At 35.6% G+C, this 25346-nt stretch overlaps 1 protein-coding gene across 1 annotated transcript in view; it reads left to right on the top strand.

The window, feature by feature from the left end:
* The window catches only part of OLA1 (Obg like ATPase 1), a 172928-nt gene extending 148219 nt beyond the window's left edge, over positions 1-24709 (top strand). The window contains exons 8-11 of the mRNA XM_023259469.2: positions 17785-17925; positions 18616-18712; positions 20767-20889; positions 24201-24709. Of these exons, the coding sequence (XP_023115237.1) occupies positions 17785-17925; positions 18616-18712; positions 20767-20889; positions 24201-24302 (463 nt within the window). The 3' untranslated portion in view covers positions 24303-24709. The remainder of the gene's footprint in view (positions 1-17784; positions 17926-18615; positions 18713-20766; positions 20890-24200) is intronic.
* Positions 24710-25346: the final 637 nt, after the last annotated feature.

Raw genomic sequence — 25346 nt, 5'->3', positions numbered from 1 at the left:
AGTAAAAATACCATTGGAAAATTCATCAGGGAAAGTGTTCCTTGCATGTGCTGCTCACAGTGTATGAACTTCTCCATCCTCACGTGTTTCTGTGTCTGCAGAAATCTAAGAACACTTAATTGTCTGCTCCCCTTATTAACCACACCCCTTCTCCTGACCATGGTTGGCCCCAGTGGCCTTCTCAGAAACACCTTCCCTGACTACCCTGTCTAGAGACATCTCCTAGACTCCCTTTTGTTCACAGCATCACATGTATTCACTTCAGAGCGCTTATCACAAGCTATACAATCTTGTTTATTTGTCTGTCTTGTGAAAATTTAAATTCCAGGAGAATAAGGACTTTGCCCGTATTTTCTGCATTTTGTATCTTCAGTGCTTGAACCTGGACTCAGTAAATACTGTTGACTGAATAGCTGGCCAGATGAAATAGGTTGAATGTATCCCTTATGTTTCAACACTGACTTTTAGTCCTCATTACTACAAATATGTAGATCATTTGAAGTCTGTCTATGCTAGTTAGATACATCTAAAGTTTAGAGTACAGGTAAATAGACTGTCTATGCCAGGGGTCAGCACATGTTCTCTGTTATGGGTTACGTGGTAAGTATTTCCAACTTGAAGGACCACACAATCTTTGTTGCAGCTACTCAGCTTTGCTGTTAGACTGCGAAGGCAGTCTTGGACAGTATGTAAATAAATGGGCATGGCAGTGTCGATATTCCTTATGGACACTGAAATTTGAATTTCATATAATTTTACTGTCACAAAATTTTCTTCTCTCTTTTTTTTTGTTGTTAAGAAATCATTTTAAAATGTAAAAACTGGCCACCTGGCTGACCCAGTAGAACGTGTGCCTCTTGATCCCGATAGGGGTTGTGAGTTCGAGCCCCGTGTTGGGTATGGAAATTACTTAAAAACAAAGTAATTTTTTTAAAAATGTAAAAACTATTCTTAGCTTGCAGGTGATACAAAACATACCATAATTTGCTGATCCTGGTCTATGTACTTAGCCAAAGACAATCTTTCAGTTGTGCATGTGATTATGTATCCCCATTCACCTTCATTTCTCCTCTCTCTCCTGCATCATCAGTTCCCCTCCCCCTCCCCTGGTGGATGTTTCCTGTCAGCATATAAGCTTGCTGTTATGTCTCCAGTCTTTAGAATAACTTATTTTGACCCCATATTCCCTTCACACTACAGCCTATTCTCCTCTTCCTTGAAAGAGTTATGTAAATATTAAATGAAATTACATATGTCAGATGCCTGTCAGTTTTTCCTTTCCTTTTAAAAGACATGTGGTTTTATAGTAGTATTTTTTGTATTACTTCGTTTGCAGATTTCTCTTCTTTGAGGGAAAACTAGTGTGGAAAATATATCCTGAATAATATTTTTCTTCAGTGCAATATGACCCTCATGGTATTGGGGGGAGAAGATCAATAATAGATGAAAATATGCTCTATTCTGTGTACCTGTTTCTATCTTTCTGTCTGTGTCCCTACCGGAATAAACTGTCTTTAGAAACTTCATGACTTTCTCTTCTGCTTGGCTTTTGGGTGGCAGGTATATTAGCTTTTCACTTCTAATCTCTTTACTGATTTTCCTCTGTGCCTGCCATGGCTCTTCCTTAGGGATTAGTGATTGAATGACTCTTAACCTTTTTCACTTCTCTCTGTACTCTACCTTTAACTCTAACCTATATGCTGGTGGTTCTCAAACTTTAGTGTGTGGCAGAGTCATCTGCAGCGTTTATTAAAACATAGATTGTTGGCCTCACTACCAGATTTCTGATCCAGTAAGTCTGGGATGGGGTCTGAGAACTGTCATGTCCAAAAAGTTTGTAGGTGATCCTGATGCTGTGGTACACGGAGGTTAGGCTGAAGAGTGCCGCTCTGCTAATAATTTGCAAAGTGGCCTCCTTAGTTTCTTCTCTTAGTCCTTCTCAAGTTTCATTATTCCTAACTGTCAACAAAAAACCCCACTTGGCTATTCCATTATCATTATTAAGCTTAAGATGTATAAAACTAAACTCCTTATTTTTTCCTATAAAGCATCCACAGTGGAATCTACTTCTAAACTTTCCTCTTTGTTCGTGGTACTGGCACCCTTTGAATCTTTTCAGCTTAAGTTCTTCATTCTTTAAATCATTTTAACATATCTTCTTTCATATACCATATTCAGTTAATCACTGAGTTCCATTTTTTTTACCTTCTAAATCTGGCCCTTATTCACCCTTTTCTCTTCATTTTCACTGCTTATCAACTAAACCTAAAACCTCACCACTTCATGTCTGAGTTATGTGACAGCCTCCTAGCTTATCAGCCTTGACACTGTAGCTTCTTTTCATGTGCAGGGCATTCTCATTTGCTTTAAAAAATTTTTTTTAATGTTTATTTATTTTTGAGAGAAAGAGAGACAGAGCGTGAGCTGAGGAGGGGCAGAGAGAAAGGGAGACACAGAATCCGAAGCAGGCTCCAGGCTCTGAGCTGTCAGAATGCACAGAGCCTGACACAGGGCTCAAACTCATGATCTGTGAGATCGTGGGTTGGTAGTAATAAACAAGTTTTTTTTTTTTTCAATGTTTATTTATTTTTGGGACAGAGAGAGACAGAGCATGAACGGGGGAGGGGCAGAGAGAGAGGGAGACACAGAATCGGAAACAGGCTCCAGGCTCTGAGCCATCAGCCCAGAGCCTGACACGGGGCTCGAACTCACGGACCGCGAGATCGTGACCTGGCTGAAGTCGGACGCTTAACCGACTGCGCCACCCAGGCGCCCCAAGACAAGTATTTTTTATGTATAGTGAGCCAAAGTCGGACGCTCAACCGACTGAGCCACCCCAGAAGCCCCTCATTTGCCTTAAACAAATCACTGTGCCATTTTCTCAGTCCACCATCTTTCCTTGGAACATAGGAGAGTATCTTCACAACTTGGGATAGGCAAAAATCTCTGGGATGAGTTACAGAAAACACTTATAGTAAAACACTTATGACTTCATCATAATGAATGACTTTCTTTCATCAAAAAACATTACTAAGAAAGTGAATAAACTAGCCACAGACTGAAGAAATATATTTATTACACATATATCTGACCAAGGAATTATGTCCAGAATATATTGTTAAAGTTTCTACAAATGAACAATGTTATGACCAATTACCCAATTTTAAAAATGGGCAAAAGTCTCAAACGTACACTTTATGGAAGAAGATACATGAATAAACATGAATATAGGTACTGGGGCACCTGGGTGGTTCAGTCAGTTAAGTGTCTAACTTCAGCTCAGGTCATGTTCTTTTCAGTTAGTGGGCTCGAGCCTCGTGTCAGTTTCTGTGTTGACAGCTTGGAGCCTGGAGCCTGCTTCAGGTTCTGTGCCTCTCTCTGTCTCTCACTCTAAAAAATAAACAAACTTAAAAAAAAAATTTTTTTTTAAAGAAAACTTACTAGACCTATCCACTCAATGAATCAAACTCCAATGAACATCGACCCTGTGGTCTAGTAATTCGAACTTCTGGAGTAAAAATGTATGCTCATATGTTATAAATGGTCCTGTTACACAAAATAGTAGCAGCCTTATTCAAATTTTTTTTTTCAACGTTTTATTTATTTTTGGGACAGAGAGAGACAGGGCATGAACGGGGGAGGGGCAGAGAGAGAGGGAGACACAGAATCGGAAACAGGCTCCAGGCTCTGAGCCATCAGCCCAGAGCCCGACGCGGGGCTCGAACTCACGGACCGCGAGATCGTGACCTGGCTGAAGTCGGACGCTTAACCGACTGCGCCACCCAGGCGCCCCATACTTATTCATAATAGTCTAAAATTAGAAGCAGCTTACATGTCTATCAGTAGGGAAATGAATAATTGTGCCTATTTATACCCATAAAATACACAGAGCAACATGGTGAGTCAGGAGTGGGATTGGGTAGAAAGGGCCATAATGGAAAAAGTAAAGTTAAAAAACCACCATTGGTTCCTTGTTTCCTATCAGATGTATATCAGTATACATAAGAAATACTTAGATGAACTTGGTAAGGCTGACTTGGTAAGCTCTGTGACAACAAAGACCATGTTTGTCTTGTTTCTTACTACAACCCACTGCTTTGTTCTCTCCCTCCCTCTCTCTCAAAATAAATAAAGAAAAAGAAAGTATGCTTCCTACTCTTTTACCTCAAATCTATTTCTTGTATGATATTTGCAGCCCTAAATAATATTTTGCCCCTTCTTAGACACTGTAGGAATATCACTCAGCTATGATTTTAATGAGTAGCAAACTTGCCATTTTTTATACAGCAGACAGGACAATATAAAGAGGAAAAGAAATCTCTTTAAAGATATTTTGATGTGGTTAGTCCTTAGACCTGCCTTATCAGATAAATCTGATTAATAGCCAGAACACAGATACAACACAGTTTTATGTAAGAAATTAGAACCGAGTTGAGGTGTTTAAAAAAGACAGCAGTTGTCATTTTTATCTTTATAAGCTAACATATGTTGAGCACCTACCATGTGTCAGGTACCATACTAAGCATTTTACATGTACTTTCTCATTTAATCTTCATACCAGCCTTGCTGTTATTATCTCCATTTATAGGTGGGGAAACTGAGACTTCAGAAAGTTTCTATAACATGGCTAGGATTCCTCCTGTCTGGCCCCAGACAGTGCTCTATAACTATATTCTGTACTGCCTCCCTTAGCAAAGGGATTGCCTGTGGGAGTTCTTTAATTATAGGATTCCTTTCATTGAAATAAATTAACTTTTTTTATTTACAAAAATTCATTTGGCACACAATGTCTTGTCAGTAAAATAATGGACTATGGCTTATCATTACTTGTTAGGACAAAGTACAAGCTATGAAACCAACTACAAGTTTTGGTAGATGTGATTCCATTCCCATGTTGCCCAGTTACTCCTTTTCTTGTATAAAAATATTCTTCTCTTAAGCCATTTGGCATACCACTGATAAAAGTCACTTCATTTCTCATCTAACATGGTTCTATTTAGCTTCTCTGAAAATATATGTTAATAAGAATAATTGCAGGTACCTATTTGCAGCGATTGAAGTTTACATAAGAGCTCTTCTGTTTCTTAGTGCTTCTTGTTTCTCCTCTGTCCCCAAATCCCTTTTCTCCACAGATACATAAACAGTGACTTTCCCTTTCTTACAGTGACTATTTGCCTTGGGTTTGGGTCCTTCTGTGTCGGTTCCTTTATACAATTTACATGTACCCCACATGGTAAACTGAGGATTTCGATAAACAGGATCATGAGGGAATGGTCACTTTTGTTAGATTATAGAAGCACCCTACAGAGGCTGAATTCAGAACAACTTCAGGAAGAAGGATCCATTTAGGAAAGGAGGTCTGTGCAAATGGACTCTGACATACACACCCATATTTGTCTTTCCCTTGGTGGTTTCTTACATTCTTATTGGCTCCACAAAATTCCAGCTCTATCATGAGTAAAAACCCCTTTCCTTTTCTGCTTTTCCTGTTATAACTAAACCTGAAAACAATGTTACAATTGAAAAGACAATTAAATGTATTGGTTTCTGTTTTTCTGAGATTTCTGATTTAAATGAGGCCAAAATCTTCTTTTGTTGGGATTGTGGCACCCCCTCCTCATTATGCCTGTAGCACATTACTTCCCCTATCATAACACTTATTATGCTCCTTTACCCCCTGTACCCCCTTTTTCAAAGTGTAACTTTGAAAGATCTAGCGTAATGCTTACTAGCACACATAGTTGCTTAATAATATTTTTTCAATCATTGTGCTTAAATTCTTTCCCTTCCAGTTACCTCCCTATCTATAAAAGGTTGGTGAGACAAGAGTTCTTCCTAGAAATACAGACCTGATTTTTTTTTTCAGACCTGATTTTTAAAAAGAACTCTCACTCTTTATTCACGGGTAATCTAATAGTATTTTTAACTCTACAGTAATGATTAAGAATGACCCCATTCACTGATAGGAGAGAGCTAAGGTTGGGAACTAACATTTGAAGGCCTCTTATGTTCTAGGCACTTTAATACTAACATCAACCTGTGAGGAAAAAAGTATTGTTATTTGTGTTATAGGTGATTAAACAGAGGTTCAGGAAACCTAAACGGCTTTTTTAGGATCTTGTGGCTAGTGTGCAATTAAGCTGAAATTTGAGTTGATCTTTGCCTTACTCCAAAATTTCTGTTTTTTCCTATTGATCCCTATTCTCTCTAAAAGGTCAGACATCATAGGATCATAATGTACAGAATATTAGCATTTTTGTTATCTTTAAAATCTAAGTTTAGCTTTGGGGTTTATATTTTTTAGATAATTAGTGTACACGAAATTCTCCCTTTTAAAATACACAATTCAGTGGGTTTTAATGTATTTACAGTGTTGTGCCACCATCACCACTAATTCCAGAACATTTTACCCCCAGAAGAAACCCTGTGCTTATTAATAGTCATTCCCCATTGCCTTCTCTACCTAACCCCCTGGTAACCACTGATCTGTTTTATGTCTATCTGGATTTGTCCATTGAGGATATTTCAAATAAGTTGAATTATAGAACATGTGGCCCTTTGTGTTTGATGGCTTTTACTTCGTACGTTTTAAGGTTCATCCGTGTTGTAGCATGTATCAGTACTTCATTTCTTTTTATGTCTAACTTACATTTCATTGTATGGATATACAACTTATTATTGTCCATCCTTTTTTTTTAACTTCTTAAAAAATTTTTACTTATTAAGTAATCTCTACACTCCACGTGAGGTTCAAATTTATGATCCCAAGATCAAGAATGCTCTTCCAACTGAGCCAGTCGGGCACCCCGATTGTCTATCTTTTTAGTTATAAACATCCTGATGGTTATAGAATGGTATCTCATTATGGTGTTGATTTGCATTTCTCAATAATTAGTGGTACTGAGCATCTTTTCATATGCTTGTTGGACATTTCCGGGAGACATGGTTGCCCATTTTAAGTTGGGTTTCTGTACTTTTATTACTGAGTTAGTTGTAAGTTATAATTATTATTACGTTTTAAATATACACATTCTGGCTGCTAGACCCTTATCAGATAAATGATTTCCAGTGTTTTTACCCATTTTATGGATTCTTATTTCACTTTCTTGATAGTGTCTTTTGGTGAACAAAACTTTTAATTTTGATAAAGTCTAATTTATTTTTTTGTTTGGTTACCTGTGCTCTACATGTCCTCTCTGAATCACTATTGCCTAATCCAAGGTCATGAAGATTTCCACCAGTTTTCTTCTAAGAGTTTTATAGTTTTAACCCTTACATTTAGGGCTTTGGTTCATTTTTCTTTTTGTTTGTAGATATCCACTTATCCGAGCACCATTTGTTGACTATTCTTTCCTCGTTGAATTGTTTTGGTACCCTCGTCAAAAATCAGTTGACTGTAACGCAAAGATGACAACAACAAAAAACAAATAACGCAATTAAAAATGGGCAAAAGATTTAAATAAACATTTCTCCAAAGAAGATATACAAAGAACCAACAAGCATATGAAAAGATGCCAATATCACTAATCATTAAAGAAATGCAAATCAAAGCACAATGAGGTATCAGTCATCTCACACGCTTTAAGATATGAGCACTATAAAAGAAAAGAAAATGTGTTGGCAAGGATGTGCAGAAATGGTAACCTTTGTGCAATATTGGTGGAAATGAAAACCAGTATGGAGATTCCTTTAACAATTAAAAATAAAATTACCATGTAATCCAGCAATCCCACTTCTTGGCATATATCCCAAAGAATTGAAAGCAGAATCTTGAGAGATATTTGCATACCCATGTTCATTGCCTCATTGTTCATAATAGTCAAGAGATAGAAGCAACCCAGATGCTTATCAGTGAATTAATGGATAAGCAAAATGTGGTATATACCTGCAATGGAATATTATTAAGCCTTTAAAAAGAAGGAAATCCACTGAATTGTTTTGATGCCCTTGTCAGAAACCAATTGACTGTAACAAAATCAGCATCAAATAACACAGTTTAAAAATGGGCAAAGGCTTGAATAAACATTTCGACATATGCTATTACGTGGATGAATCCTGAGCACATCATGCTAAGTGAAATAAGCCAAATCACACAAGAGAAAAACTATATGATTTTACTTGTAAGAGGTGTCTAAAGTAGTCAAATCATACAAACAGAAAGTAGAATGATAGTCACCAGAGACTGGGGTTCGGGGAGAAATGGAAAGGTGGTGTTCACTGGGTATAAAATTTCAGTTTTGCAAAATGAAAAAGTTGTGATGATCATTACACAGTAGTGTGAATATAGTTAACACTACTGAACTATACATTTAAAAATGATTAAGATGATAAATTTTATGTTTTTCTTTTACCACAGTGAAAATTGTTTTATTATTTTATTTTATTTTTTATTTTTTAAAATTTACACCCAAATTAGCATATAGTGCAACAATGATTTCAGGAGTAGATTCCTTAGTGCCCCTTACCCATTTAGCCCATCCCCCCTCCCACAACCCCTCCATACCACAATTAAAATTGTCTTAATCAATTGATTATGGGTGTATGGGCTTTTTGCTGAACTCACACATCTATTCCATTGATCTGTATGTCTAGCTTTATGCCAATGCCACATAATCTTGATTACTTGACACACAGTTTTTATAGTAAGTTTTAAAGGTTCTTTTTTTTTTTTTTTTTTTAGCGTTTATTTTTGAGAGACAGAGACAGAGCACGAGCAAGGGAGGGACGGGGGGGGGGGGGAGGCGGGGGGAGACACAGAATCTGAAGCAGGCTCCAGGCTCTGAGCTGTCAGCACGGAGCCCGACGCAGGGTTTGAACCCACAAACTGTGATCATTACCTGAGCCAAAGTTAGACACTTAACTGACTGAGCCACCCAAGTGCCCCTAGTAAGTTTTGAAATAGGGAATGATGAATCCTTCCAGTTTGGGGTTTTGTTTGTTTTTTTCAATATTATTTTGGCTAGTCTGTCTCGGCCTTTCATTTTTCATATGAATCTTAGGATGGGCTTGTCAATTTCTGCACATAAGGCAGCTGGAATTTTAATAGAGTGCGTTGAGTCTGTGGATCAGTTTGGAGAATATTGCTGTCTTAACAGTATTCAGTCTTTGACTGCATGAGTACGGATGTCTTTCCACTTCAGTCCGTAATTTCTGTTAATGGTACTTTGTAATTTTCTTGTACAAGGACACTTCTTTTGTTAAATATGTACTTCTGAATGTTCATTTACCTAATCTGTAGATTAACTTTCAATTTAATTCATTCCTAATTGTTGATCTGCCCAGCACCTAAACGAGCATCTGTTTGTGCCAGGCACGGTTATAAGTGGTGCTGGGGATACTGCAGGGAACAAAGTATTTAAAAATTCCTTGCCCTAATAACTGGGTAAGCGGGTTCACCAGTGCTGGGTAGAAGAACATAATAAGTGCTATGGAAAAAAAAAATGAGGTGAGGGAATAGAGAATGACAGAAGAGGAGAAGAGAGAGGTGTTTTGTTTTGTTTTTCTTTTAAAGATGGTGAAAAGTAGTATTTAAGCAGAAAGACTTTAGCACTTACACTTGTTCGGCTTCTGGCATATGCCATAAAATGGTAGTTTGCCATCTAAAAAGGATCATCTACTCATTGAACTTTAGAGTTGCTAAAAACAACAGAACTTTCTTCTGATGAAATCGGATGCAGAAATTCAACGTATAAGAATGATGCAGCTGTGGTTGAAATGCGAGAGTGCGAGAGTGGAGGATCTAGCAGCCTCCATGTTCCTTCATCTCTTTCCACCCTTTTGTCTCCTAGCATCTTGGGAGCTCCTTTAGAGAACCCAGAACATACTGAAAACTACTCATCAGCTTGCAGATTAGTAAATTAAAGCTAAGAGGCCTTAAGTAACTGCCCGTAGTCACTCAACTAGTTATTAGCCTAAAGCTCTTTCCATTTTATCATCCATTCAGAAGATGATTGAACATCCACTGTGTCTCAGTGCTATGTTGGGAGAGTTCTGTGGATGTATCTGGGAACAAAAGACAGTCCCTGACCTCAAGAAGTTTTTATTATAGTGGGAGAAGAGAAGAAAATAGGCAATCTATAATACAGGGTGGAACGTGGTAATAGCGTCTATGTGGAAGCTCAGAGAAGACTCTGCAGGAGCAGGTTTCTTAAATAATAAATTGGAGTTTGACCAGTTACTCATATACTTGAATGAAGATAATCCCAAAACGTGGGCATTATCAGTATCAGGATGCTTTTAACTATAAATAACAAACACCATTCTAATACATAATAATAAGACCCAAGGTAATATGTCTCTAGGGTTGTTTAATTCAGTGTTCCTGTTTAACTCAAGGTTGTGATATTATTATCAAGAAGAAGGGTTTTTCTCCTCTTTCCCCACTTCGGTTGGTCACAAAGTGGCCCCTAGAATTCCAGGGTAAGATCCAGAAATAGTGTGCAGTAAAGACGCCCATCTTTTCTTGCTTAAGAGCCAAAGGAACCTTTCAGAGTCTTTTTCTGAAGCCTCTAGGAGGCTTCCCCTCATGCCCCATGACCAGAACGGGGTTCCTATGCCCATTCTCAAACCAGTTGCCAGCTAGAGAATGGGATAACTATGGTTTTTCTCCAACTATTTAGGATTCATCCTGCTGTTTCCTCCTGTCTATTCATTGAAAGAATTTTTTTTGTAAACAAAGCCTTTTTGCTGAATATAGATAATTGCATATATTATCTTTTTTTTAAGTATGTTAAGAGTTAAAGAAATCTCAGAGTCATGGTGAACCCAAAGTGTTAGGATAAATATGTCCCAATTTTTCTTATTTGCTTTTAAGGTTGTCTCCTTGTCATAGCACCTATCATTTCAGTTTCTTCATAACCTTCCAGTTACTGCTAGAGTCAGAAATCTTGTTAATCCTTGAACCAGAGAGCCTGGAACCTGGTTTTTATTTATTTGCTGCAAAAGGAATGCCCATTTCTGTAGACTTTATTTCCTTTTATGCACACATGGGCACACACACATGCTTAGATGTATACAAAGGCCATCTTACTATGGTGACTGCAGAAGGAGTGGAGTTTTTCAGACAGTGGTTCTGTGAGGTCCTTATAGGGAACAATTTGTGGTATAATATCCCTTTTACTTGATAAGAATTTAAATTTCACAGTCTGCTCTGTAGGAATCACTTCTTACAATTTGAATCTAGACTCCAAAGTTAACTTACTACAGATGTTTTTCCAGGTATTGAGGCTTATTAGAATAAGAAACGTGTAATCATGTCTTACACAGTAAGAAACTGTGACCATATAGTAATTCTGTCTAAAGTAATTATTTTTACTGTGAATTTGGAACTTCGTTGACATTGCAGGGGATTCACAGACCTTTTCCTTACACTTCCTGAAATTCTAGTGGCTTTTTTCTCTTGTGGTTTTGAACCTGGAAGATATAAGCAGGAATTTTTTTTGTTATTCTCACTCCTCTCATATCAGTGGGATAGGTGGTCAGCATCTGCTTAGTTGTCTGTTGGTCTGAGGAGTTACCTCAGACATTTTCCTCCTTTCAGTTAATGTGCTGTTATTTTCAAAGTCCTTTAGTTCAGTGCTTCTGAAAGTTTAATATATCTATGAAATACCTGGGGATCTTGTTAAAATGCAGATTCTGAAATTCTGCACTTCCAATAGATACCCAAGTGATGTAACCATGTTCTGAGGAACAAAGTTATAATTGTTCTTCTGTACAGCTCCATGAAGTCAGACAAGAACACTGAAATTTGAAGTCTGTTACATACATCAAAGATGGGGATCTCTTTTGGAACAGGGATTAGGTTTTTAGACACGAATCAATTAGACTAAAGTTTACCTTTTTTTGGTATTTCCTTTCTCCCTCCTTCCCCTCTGCCCCCATTGGCTTCCCTATTCTAGTAACGCCATTCTAATAACTTTATTCAAAGAATTCTAAAGAATTGGGAATTTTGGATTTTCTGGAGTTAACTTTTTGGCCTTGAACAAATATTGCTTACAGCATATATTTCAGTTTGTATATTGTTTGTGGTATTAATTTTAGTATTAGTAATTCTAGTGTCATTTATTGCCATTTGTGAAAGAACTGGATTAATCAGTGTTTCTGTCATCTTTAAGAGGATAACCTTACCTTCCATGAGCCATTATTTCTTTTTTTTTCTTCTACAACACTGTAAATTGACATTAATTTGCAGTGATTATGTTTGGAAAATGGAAAAAAGGAATGTGATATTTTAAAGTCATTTCTTTGGTACTCTGAGCAGTTTTAATAGAAGAGAGAGTAAACCTGTAAGGCAGAGAGACTAAAATGACCTCAGTGTTTATCAGTGCCCCCTGGATTTGTGGTACATCCATACCATGAACAACATGAGAGAACTAGCTCAGTAAAGGTCAAGTCCTTAATAACATTGACTGAATGATATTAAGTCACTGAATGAACCAGCCCTAGATCCTCCTTTGTGTAAGTTGCATCATTTTCTGAATATTGACATATGGTTCTTGGCTAGCAGTCGGTCAGAAATAAGATATTACTGATTTTTAAAAAAAGAAAGAAAAAGTAAGACCTAGATTCGCAGAAAATTATGTAGGTTGTATATAAGGACCTAATCCTATCATATGTAACAGTTTTAAGGATTTTAAATATACTTTGATGTTGCAAACTAGAGTGAACAGATTGGAGAGAGTTCTCATGTTCAGCAAAAATACCATAAATGACAATATAACTTGGCTTTAGTGCTGGGTTGAGTGATCTTTAGTAGCTAGGATGTAGTCAAATGGCTAGATGGACATGAAGTATGGAAAAAAAGTTAAAGTTCTTATGAAAGTATGTTAGAGAAAACTATTTCAGGAGTTTAAGTTGCAAGAATTTAGTTATGTAGAATATCAAATAGCACCATCGAGATTGTCCTATTTCCCATTATAAAGGTAAGTATTGTTTTGTGAAACCTGTGTCAGTTTGGATATGTGTATGAAAATAATATGTCTGTGCACCATATGTTTGAATCAAGTATAAAATCTATTTCTTCCTGTGGGTAATATTCAAAAACAAGTTTGAAAGCTGTTGTATTAGAACACAGTAAAATGGAAGATTTAACTCCAGTATGGAGAGGTTTCAGTTAAGATGGTGGGCTGAGCCGGTACAGGAGGCTCCCCTCTTGTTCCTCATGTATGGAAACACCAGAGAGAATAACCAGTCAAGGATGGTCTTGATGATGATGTGGTATTTTTAGAACACACAGAAGGACTTGAAAGACAGTAAGGGGTTTTCTAGGTGCCAAAAACAATGAGGAAACTCAGTGAGAGTAGAGAGTAAAATCAATAAGGTATGGCTCTTGAGGAAAACCCGGCTAATATATGGCCTAGAAGGCTTGGTGGCCATAGGAATAAGAGTCCAGGCATGGGCCCTGGACTGCAGGTACCAGAATGAGGCTCATTCATAAAAGCTTAGAAAAAGCTATCCTTTCCATAATCAGGTGCTAGAAAAATGCCTTCCATTCCCACCCCTTCCAGACAAAGGAAGAAACTGTACTATCAGGAATTAGAGACTAGGACAGAGCTATATGAGGTAGGAGGCCTTAATTTGCATTACCAATAACCTAATGCAGAAATAACTAAGCCTTAAAATGATCCAGAGCCCATGACCCTCCATAGCTCTTTCCTGGAAGAATAAACGCAAAACTACTCCATAGATAGATCTCTAAACATGGGGAAGCAGACTCCCTTGGAACTTGACTGCTGCTGCCAAATGACCACACACAAATGACCCAAACGGCACAGCACATACAAAGGAACCAACTGTTGTGAGAGGCTTCTTGCAGGTGACAAATGATGGGGGGGCAGAGTTTTACCCAAGAAACCAGAAGTAATTAGAGCAGTCCGAAAAGAACTTTTAATCTGCTTAAAATAGGGAAAGGGACTAAGAACTCATTAAATAAGAGTGAAATATTCTTAAAAAGAGCAGGTAGATTTGAAAGAGAAACAAATAGAATTTTTAGAAATAAAATTAGTATCTGAGAAAAGGAATACAAGCAATGTAAATAAACCCTAGGAAAATCAAATTATGGAATCTGGAATTTCAAGACTTGCTGAGAAGGTCAGATTATAAGAGCAAAGATACATTTGAGACATGATCTTTTGGAAATCGAATACTAATTTAATATTAAAGATCTTGTTCTGCCAAACAGTCTAACCTCACAACCTGCCAGTGTATCTCCAAAGCATCATCCTTTTAGTCTTAAAACTCCTTGTCTTTGCTTTGTCCCCTTGCTATGGAATCATTACCAGAGAGAAAAATACAACTAATGGCAATTCCTTTTTCCATTTGTCACTCATAAGACTTTGGGGAAATCAGCGTGGCTCTGGCTCCTTATCAAGAGAAGGGTGGATCCCCTTGCAATAATCTGGTTGTATAAATTTGCAAAATGAACATTATCAAAGTCTTTACAGCTTAACTCTTTGGGAGTGTAGTGTCTTTACTGTTTTGTCTCTCCTTATATAATTTGATATTCTGTGACAGTTTCATCATCATTTTCATTATTTTGGTCTCTAACAATTGGATAGTGTTCTTTAGACATTTGTTAACGTTGTATATGGAGATTATTATTCAGTCACTTTGACAGAATGTACTTGAAACTGTTTTTCTGGTGGTGGTACTGAGCTCAACTTTGATTTTTCATATCCCTCTTGTGCTAGTAGCACACATTTTTTAGATGACTAACTATAGTTTGGGGTATGGTTTGTAGCAATAGAATAGACATTTTTCTGCAAAAGGTAACTGGTCCCAATGGGGTTCAAACTTGTGATCTTGGCCTCATTATCACACTTTTGTAACCATAAGACCTAATAGATATATTATATGTATTTCAGTCTATAATCTTAAAATTGAGGACTATGTTTTCATTACCGAAGGCTTACTTCAAATATGTAATTAAAAATCACTTTGGGACATTTCTCACTTTTGTTTGATAGTAAAAGTAACAAAAGTAAAGCAGACAGCCAAAGAACCTAACTCACTTTTCATCTTCCCTGTGTTTTCTATGACAGTGAAAGTCACAAAAGTGAAGCTTGCAGGCAAAGAGCCTAACTCACTTTACGGAGAGTGCTCCGGTACCTTTTTCTTTTAGTGAGGCTATAGCAGGTCTGATGTCAGTCACTTTAGAGACCTTTAGACCTCAGTGCTCATTTATTGCTAAAATGTACCAGCTCTGCTTCTGCATTATGAAGATCATCTGTCAACACTTTGAGATATTCTCCTTTGTTATTAAGCTTGTGATGCTCTACACTGTCAGGTTTTTTGCCAATTATAGTTAAGGTACAATGGTGTATTCACCAGATCAAAGTCTCACATTGGCGGTAGAGGAATGATTTGTAAGTCTTTATTCATCTGAATTGTACAATAGAACACCTGAGGAATGCAAATAATCCCTCTGAGGATTCTGCAGGAAAGGCTGTTAAAATGACAGGGTAGAACTATTGTTATTCTGAATTGATGTTTTAGCCAAAGTAATTATTTCTTATCTTGTTGTTTCATAACAGTTCTGGTTTTATTAGTTATGTTGACCATATTTATGAAACAAAATATGTATTATATTTTTATATTATCCTCTTACCTGGGCTTGTTTTATTTCATTTTCAATGAATACACACACACACACACACACACACACACACACACACACACACTTGATTCTGACTTGTGTAATAAACGTATGTTATTAAACCATATCGTTTGTTTGAATAGTGTAAGTCTGTGAAGTAACTTAGAATCTTATAATGTTCTTATAGGCAGAAGTATATCAATTTAAATTTTCCCTTTTTGGGGGCACCTGTCTGGCTCAGTCTGTGGAGTATGAGTGTGCAATTCTTGGTCTCGGGCTTGTGAGTTCAAGCCCCCCATTGGGTGTAGAGATTACTTAAAAGTAAAATCTTTAAAAATAATAATAAAAATAAAAACAGATTTTCTCTTTTTTCTTTAACCTGTTCTTCATAATTTTGGATAATAAAATATCTGGTTTGGATTTCTTATTTTAAAGGACACATACTTTATTCCAAAATAATCTTAGGGATTGTTCCATTCTTTTAGGATGTGACCAAAGGAAAAAAAAATTAAGATCAGAAACCACTGATAACATATTAAATAAGTAAATTATAGGTTAGCCTTATATAACAAACATGTACAAACTGCTGTATGTAAACATGTACAAACTGTTGTGTGAATATTTCACTCCTTTATCCCATCCTAAATCCTACTCAGTAGGCTATATTCTTAATTTTATAATAACTCTGATCCCCTGTCATTTTCTTTGATAGGTAAGTTTTGATGAATTTGTGGTCCAGTTCTTGTGTTTCTAAGGTGGCATTTACATTGATTATTTAAAGGATACCTGCCACAATTTTTTTTTGCCATAATAGCTATTAAAACCTTGGTCTAAATTTGGGAGACTAGTAGGGTTATGTAAGACTTGTATGCATTAACATTTTTAACATAAGTTTCTATGACATCTATATTCACTTCTATACTAAACCCTGTTCCAGAATCATAGGCATATAATCTATGATAATCTGAGAATGAAAATAATAGTAACTACTGTTATTATTAACAGTTATAATAATAGTAATACCATTTATTGGAGGCCAGGCATTACTTTTCTAGGTTCATTACAATATAATGTGTACTATAATTATCTCCATTTTTATAGATGAGGAAACTGAGGCTTAGAAAGTTTCAGTAATCTTGGGGCACCTGGGTGGCTGACAGCTCAGAGCCTGGAGCCTGCTTCAGATTCTCTCTCTCTCTCTCTCTCTCTCTCTCTCTCTCTCTCTCTCTGTCTCTCTCTGCCCCTCCCCTGCTCGTGCTCTCTCTCTGTCTCTGTCTCTGTCTCTCTCTCAAAAATAAATAAACATTATTAAAAAGAAAGAAAGAAAGTTTCAGTAACCTGCCCAGGAATTAAAAGCTAGAATCAGAACCTAGTTAATATATTCACTATACTTCTTCATTTTCTAACTACTGCTTTGCCAGAATACTCCATGATTTGGAAGAAAAAGAAATCATTCAATAACATCCTTTCAGCAAACACTTGGTATCTATTCCCTAACTGATTTGGCTTTCTAAACCCTTTGTGATTAAAGGAATTTATTTCCTCTGCAGTTCCCTTATTTGTGGTCCTACAAAAGTGAGATTCGTTAAGAATGGTGTGCATATATAATCAACTAGGTTTGTAAATCTGTGTTTCTGGATATGTTTGTCTTGATTAGCAGAAATCTCCCTCACAACCAGGTGTAACTGTAAGCTTTTGTTAGTCCCAGAGGGAACTGAACTAGGCATATAAATATCTGGGTGGACCCAATTATTTATTTGACAAAAACTTCACAATTAGCTGGCACTTTTTAGGTTATGGTTCCTATATAAACAGAACTTGACGTTTTTGCTTCTTAACATTTTACTTTGTAAAGTAAGGAAAATAATATAAATCATAAAATTGAGGTTTTCAAGGGCACAGGTGTTAATGCTGAAAAAATTTAGTGTAAGTTTAAAAAGTTTTATAATATTTGTGTAATAGTTTGTATTGAAAATGTGCTAAAGTAAAACTAGATTACAGTAAAATCTCATGGCGTATACCTGAAGCAATTGCTGCCTGTTAATGCCTTGACCTTGGAAAGCTATACACAAAAAGATGGCATCATAAAACCGTGCAATTCTTATGAATATGTATGTGCTACTTGATAATAATGAATGTGGTACAGTCATGCATGCACTACAAGATAATGTTGTGCCCTTTTTTGTCTACAGGTTGATAAAAATTAAAGAGTGGGTGGACAAGTATGACCCAGGTGCCTTGGTCATTCCTTTTAGTGGGGCCTTGGAACTCAAGTTGCAAGAATTGAGTGCTGAGGAGAGACAGAAGTATCTGGAAGCGAACATGACACAAAGGTTAATTAGCATTCATTTTCCCTACACTTTATTATCAACTATTTCCTTGCAGTAATTTAATTGCTTGCGCTGATAGAATAATAAATGACAGAGTAATTACCATTATAAAGAGGGAATCTTCTCCTTTCTTTACCATGAGACAGAGTGAAAAGATTTATTTTAAATTAAGTTTTTAACTGTCATCTGTCATCTCTGTACAGTGTTTTAATTATAACATAGGTATTAGTTATGTATATTTTTGAGAAGGAATGATCGCCAAAACTCTTTCGTCATGTTCAGTGGGGGAGGGGAAAGGGTGAATCAGTTGCCTTAATTTTTTCTGAGTAACACTAATATATTGTTTAAACATTGGATTTCAGTCAAATAATGTTGCTTGCATGACCCATGTCCTGGAAATAATTAATATTGGAGGAAAATAGTTTTAGGATGGGTAGATCAAATTTTTCTTTTTTTTTTTATGGTAAACAGTTCGAAATGATACATTCAGACTAATATAATTAAAACCTATTTTAGAAGGGGTTTTTAGAAACAGTTACATGCTTTCAGTCCTCCTCAAGTGTATTATGAAAGATGAATGGTCATTTACTAATATCTTTAACATTTCTGCTTGAAATGAATAATTTTAGCTCTATACTGATCTCTGGCACAATCAACTTATATGTTGAGTGAATTTGTTTCATTTTATTTCAGCGCTTTGCCAAAGATCATTAAGGCTGGGTTTGCAGCACTCCAACTAGAATACTTTTTCACTGCAGGCCCAGATGAAGTACGTGCATGGACCATCAGGGTAAGATTCATACTTATTCATCAGCTATATCCAGTTCCACACTATTGAATTCAGATTGATATCACTGACTTTGAAGTTTGTCATGGTGGCGGTTAGCTAGTCATTACAGATGAGGTTTTTGTCCAGGATAACTTTAATTATTTGTGAGCTGCTGAACAGTGAAAGTGGAGCGGCATTGATTGAGGCAGGTAACAATTGATTCTGCCTATTACATAGTCTGAATTTCTTCATCCTGTAGAATCTGTCTACCCTCCTCCTGTGGTCAGAGATAAGACGCACCAGTATTGTGCTTGCTTAATCTGTGTGACTGGGTTTGTCTGCAGTGAAATTGATGTTGCTTTTCATTTTGTATTCGCTAAGTTTGTTTGGGTTGCGGGTGGTTCTTTCCTCCTTTGCTTTGCTCGGATTACATTTTCAGCAATAAAAGCAATATGACATCATTATGCTCTTCATAGATACACAGTTGGGCTCAAAGAGCTAAACTCAATGTGTAATAATTCATGCTTTTTTATTTGAATTCATAGAAGTGGTATTTATTTTTGCAATGTTATATATTCAGTCTTTCTTCTTTAAAAATGTGATATGTATTTTAAATATTGATGTATACTGATTACGACCAGAAAGAATGACTAATTTATTCCCAGAGGACAATAGAAACTGTGAACTGTAATGGCTTGCTTTTAAATGTAAATATATTGTAATATGGTAGTTACTACTTAAAAATATTTTGAAATATATGTAGTCCCAAATAGCATTACAGGATATAAAAATAATGTCATAACTTTTAGAAATACTCCTTGTCTTATGGATTCTTCCATTATGCTTTTTTTAGTATATGCTCCATGATAAATTTTAATGCTATTTTGATTTCTGTTTTCACTGACTATCATAATTTATCGTTAGATTTATTTTGATTTAATATGGGTAGAATCACGGAGGCAGTTCAATGTAATGTTCAATGTGTTGTGTGAATGAGATTCACTTTTTATTCCTTCTCCTCTTTGTAAAGAAATGTTTGATTGACTTCTAACCAAGGTCCTTTTATATAGACTAAGAAAATAATGTCAAAGCAAATCCAAGTTGGTAAACAAATTGCCACGGTTTATTTTCACCATATATTTTAAAGCCTTTAAACTTCCAAACTTAAGTATATGTAGCAGGAAAGAGAACATGTTCTGGGCTTGAAAATGTGAAAGCTGGTTTATCTTAAGACTGATTGTAAGTATCCATGATTTAATGTGCTAAGATATTTAGTCAGGTAAGCATCAGTGAGTAGCCATATTAACCCAATACATCTTTTATTGTAAAAACTGTGCTTTATAGTGTCAGACTCCTTATCACTTTAACATGCTTTATTAAGCAGCCTTTAGGTCACCATTATTTCTCAAATTTCTTTCCATGGTTGTGTGTGTCTGGAATGTATGTCCTTGTAATTTAACATATGGAGTAATTATAAGACATTTTTCTTCCCATATCAACTTGAATTTTCCTTCCTGATGGTGAGAGGCAGTCTGTATTATGTTAAATGTTTGGAAATTTTATTACTGAAATTTTATGAGAATTTCAAAATTATTTGCTGAACATAGATTTTTATGATTTGTTGGAAATGTCTTTAAAATGTCCCTTTGTATATTGATTTTTATATGTTCTTTAGATGAGCTGAAATTTTAAGCCTTTTTATCTTTTTTAAACCTTTGATAATTCAGCTTGAAAGTTACTTTAAAATCCTTATTTTTTTTTCCACTGTGAAGAATAGAAAATCGAAATGAAACCTACACCCAAACTAGACCACTGCATCTAAATCAATAAAACTGGATGACTGTCAGGAAAAACAAAGCCATGCTTCTTTAATATCTACTGATCTGTCTGTGCTAAAATCTGCTGCACAGACAGTGCCCAGTGTTCACATTGGACTAATTGTATATCTGACATCTTAACTGTGATATTAAACTAAGTTTAAGTTGAACCCAACTGCAGATCAGAGAAAAGAAACTCTACGCTTACAATCAATCATCTTAAATGCAATTAGTTTTCTCTGGTCTTTCTTCTCAAAGAAAGGGACGAAGGCTCCTCAGGCTGCAGGAAAGATTCACACAGATTTTGAAAAAGGATTCATTATGGCTGAAGTAATGAAATACGAAGATTTTAAAGAAGAAGGTTCTGAAAATGCAGTCAAGGTAAGGAATTATCTTCTGGTTTCATATTGTATAATTTTTACTAATATAAAAATACTCATTAAAATGAATGATAGCTGTCTTTTAAAATGTGTGTCAGGGTTTAGTATTCCTGTCAACTGATTGAAGAGCTGTTGCTGTTTACATGCTTTTAGATAATTTTTAAAATGTGTGAATTATCAGTATATATTTGTGGCATTTTTCTAAAACTGAAAATAAAAATAATTTTAAGTAATTATAAATAATTTCAAAGAATTTGTTCACTAATGGCCAAAGGAAAATTATACTTTTTACATTTGAATATCTAAAGTAAAAGTAGTATATATATGCTCATGATCAATTCGAGGAAAGGGACAGAAATGTAGTTAATCAAAATCTGTTCTTGCTAAAACTTCATAGTTGTACTTTTTTTTTTTTTTTTTAAGATCTTTGGGAATTTGATTTGCTTTCTCAACACTAGAGGGCAGGTCCAAAATCATGCTTTATTTTAGCTAATAAGTATAATTTGATTTGCAACCACTAACAATGAAGCAGTGCTTATACATGAATAATGATTTTTTTTTTAACGTAAATTCTGCAAGCTTAGTTTGGCTTTATTAGGTTTTACTTAGCAAAATCTAATACTGTGTCATCTGTAATTGATAAATAGGTCAAGTGATTAAACTGACATTGTAGGAAGGCTTCTTTATCTTTCATTTAATTTGGTATTTGAAGAATACCATAGAAAATATTAAGAAGTTTAAAAGGTCTCTCTTGTGTTTACTGTTTGGTAATTTGAAAGGAATGCAAAAAAAGTTTGTTTCAAGTTTAGTTTATTCTCATTGGTAATCATTGGAAAGATCATACTGGACAGCAGGACTTTAATAGAACTGTTGGGACCCCAGGAAGAAGAGGGAAAAATCTTGGTATAATTGGTTCAGTGTAGAGTGAGAGCCCCATTTTGATTTTTAAGTGGAGTGAAAGAAGTTACATTTTATAACTAAACAAAGTCACTAACTTTTTAATGGTGTCATTTGTATTGATAGGTACACAAATACTGAGATTGAACTTTGTCAGGAATGCTAATCAGACTTGAAAAATCTCAGATTATTTTTCAACATGCTACATCATGTTGGCATGTGTATTTTTTCATGAAGTAAAGATGATTAAGGATGTCTTTCTAGTACTAGAATTCAAGAGCCGATGCTTCTTTTTTATATTCTGTAAACATGTTTTACCAATCCTTAATCAGTGTCTATGTTGTAATAAAGTTGAAGGATACATAAATTGGCAATGCTTCCTTGCACTATACAGAGAAACTTTATCATATATAATACAATAATATTTCTTGCTTGTAGAAATGCTTAACACTCACTGGAAGCTTTTATATTATAAATTAGAAAAGAATGACCTCTGGCTTTTCAGCTTAGAATAAATACCATTAAGTATTTTATGTGGTTTTTCATCACCAAAACTAATATTTCAGAATTTGAACTCCAAGTAAAGCATTTATGAATTGCATTATGCTCTCTTTTCAACAAATATTTACTTGTATATTATCAAGTAGGTTTTACGTTTGAGAGCAAGATTGTGTACGTGTGTATGTGTGTATGTGTATATATATATATGTATTTCTAACACCAGTGCAGCATAACTAATTTAATGCCAGTGCTGTGAACTATATACTGAATAGCTCTGTGTGGGCTTTGTAGTCTACAGGGATATCACATTATTAGCAATCATATCTGCTTAGGCAAAGCTGGCTTCTACAGATGGCTGCTTTCAAGTGCAAATGAACTGGTTAGACGTGTCTTGTTTAATACATACTCAAGATTCACAAATGGGTATTGATTTTTTTTTTCAACCAGTGTTTCTGATAGCAGTGGAAATGGATTAAATGGTCTCTAGAGAATTTAAAGGAACACTGTCACCTTTAATTAGTAGTAAAGTTGAGTGGTAACAAAGTATATAAACTTACATTAATATGTCATGTCAATACGTATTTGATTTAAATTGTCTATACTGTTTTATAACAGGGGGCTTTAGATTCTCAAAATAAGTAGCATATGGCCTTCAATATATCACATGTCTTTACAGAAATCATGTGAATGTGGGTATGTGTGTGTTTATGTGTATATCTATCTGTATCTTTTTAGAATGTTAGGGTATCTTGGCTTTTTAAAAAATGGTTCCATTTTAATAGCACATTGTTAGTAGGTGATTTTTAATAAGTAGTCTAGACATTTGAAAATATGCTTACTAGGGTTCTGTGATCTGGTTTGTTGATTTTAACCTCAGATATATGATCTTTGTTAGTGTTGTGTCTGATTAGTATAATTGTACTTGACTTTGAACATTCTTATCAACATCCTCAAAGAGAAGTACTAATCTTGTTGGGCAAAGGTTTCATGTTCTCAGTAAATTCTAGCAGAGAGAAAATACTTTGGAGAATCTTTCCCAAAAGATCCTTGAGTTCTCATTGTTGAGTGGTCGATGGTGGGGTCCTGTGGGACTGTGTCAGTTGTGTGCAGTGTTAAGTGTAGATGCTGAAGAGCCTGTTGTGCTTAGGGTGGAGTGTGTGTGCTGCACCTGGGGTGAACCTGGGTCCCTGGAACTGCTGCTTGTTTGTATTAGAATTACTGGCGGATTGCACTTGGGGATCTGCATGCCAGCAGGTGGAATCAGTTGCTTTGCCGACTAATTTACAAGTGGGAAAAATATCTGTCTTTGCAGTTCCAACCTGTTAGAGTCTGCTTGTAACTAGGGCCGTTAGTCAGTAAACTTCTTCGTGATGAATTTTAGTACACACTACTCTGGCCGTTGTCAAGACTAAATAAAAAAAATTCAAGGAAATAATTTAAAATCTGTACATTAAAATTGGTAATAGTCTCTCTTGTAGCAGACTCTTTGGCATCACCAGTATCACCAAATATTTTCCTTAAGCAAATAAAGTAGCTTCGAACTAGTTGTCTAGTCTTCCTGCCTGGTTTGATCTGTTTTGTTACAGTGACTTGCCGGATGTTTGCAGACACATCAGAAATGTACCATAAACAGCATGTAATGAAACTTAATGATATTGGTATAATTACATTTATGTACCAACAATTTAGTAGAGAATACATTATGATTATGTACATATGGAAAATCTAGTTCTGCCCAAATCAGGAAGACTTTGCTTCTCTCCTAGTCTAGTTTTGAACTTACATGTTTTCCTGTATTTCTTGTTGTGTTTAATATGACCCAAGAAGTAGAATACTTTTTGCATCTGCTGCTACCATTTACCTCATGTATTTAGTTTTAAAATAACCCATTTCCTCTCTATCTCCTCTTTACAGGCTGCTGGAAAGTACAGACAACAAGGCAGAAATTACATTGTCGAAGATGGAGATATTATCTTCTTCAAATTTAATACACCTCAGCAACCGAAGAAGAAATAAATTTTAGTTATTGTTCAGATAAATGTACAACTTCCAAAAAGGGATATGATTTTTTTAAATTAAAATTTCTGAAAACTGAGGGACAGATACAGTTGGGGGATGGGAATCTTCTAAAAACAGAATTATTTTTGTTTTAAAATTAAAATACTGTGTACCTCCAATGAAATGCAAGTTCACTAAATGTGAACAGCTTTGCTTTTCACGTGATTAAGACCCTAGTCCAAATTGTAGAGGCTTTTCAGGAACCATATTACTCTCATGATACTTCATTAATCTCCATCATGGATGCCAAGCCTGACACATTTGACAGTGAGGACAATGTGGCTTGCTCCTTTTTGAATCTACAGATAATGCATGTTTTACAGTACTCCAGATGTCTACACTCAATAAAACATTTGACAAAACCAGCCTTGGTGTGTTTGGGGATGTCTGTATTGACTGACTGTGGTGTGCTGAATGCGATACGGCACCTGGTGGTTGCTGATTACAGAATTTTAAGGCGTGTGTATGACACAGTAACTGGCAGTGTGGGGCAGCTGCAATTGTATCTTAAAAGTGAGTCTTTCACGGGAATCAGAAGAATAGTATACCAGGGATTTGTCTCAAGAAAGTTAATTAATTTGTAGATGGACATTTTTTTGAAAGATGATAGCAATGACGTTACAAAGGATAGACCATAGATAGACTGTGACCAAAAAGAAAATAATGCTGGAAACAAATTCTGCTTCAAAAATTAAGGGCTTTTTGGTGGTGGTTCTGATTATATTGAGGAGAGTATTCGTTTTTAATGTTTCCTTTGAAATTATGGAATTACGGTGAAAACTAACCATTTGTGTCTGGTGGGTTACATTCTTATTTCATTTCCGTAGTGAGTGTAAAAGTTCACTGCTAAAAAGATTAGACCTTGAAAACTGTAACTGTTCTTATATTTTCTATTAGAATATTTTAGGCTACTTGAAATTTTAGTATGTGTAAGTTAAGAACTTTCGGAAATTGTAGCAGAAAATTCTGAAAGAAAATAGTTTCAAACTTAGTTATTTGGAG

Source organism: Felis catus, chromosome C1 (assembly GCF_018350175.1).
Source record: "Felis catus isolate Fca126 chromosome C1, F.catus_Fca126_mat1.0, whole genome shotgun sequence".
Lineage (NCBI taxonomy): Eukaryota > Metazoa > Chordata > Mammalia > Carnivora > Felidae > Felis > Felis catus.
This window is presented reverse-complemented; position numbering and strand designations above follow the sequence as displayed.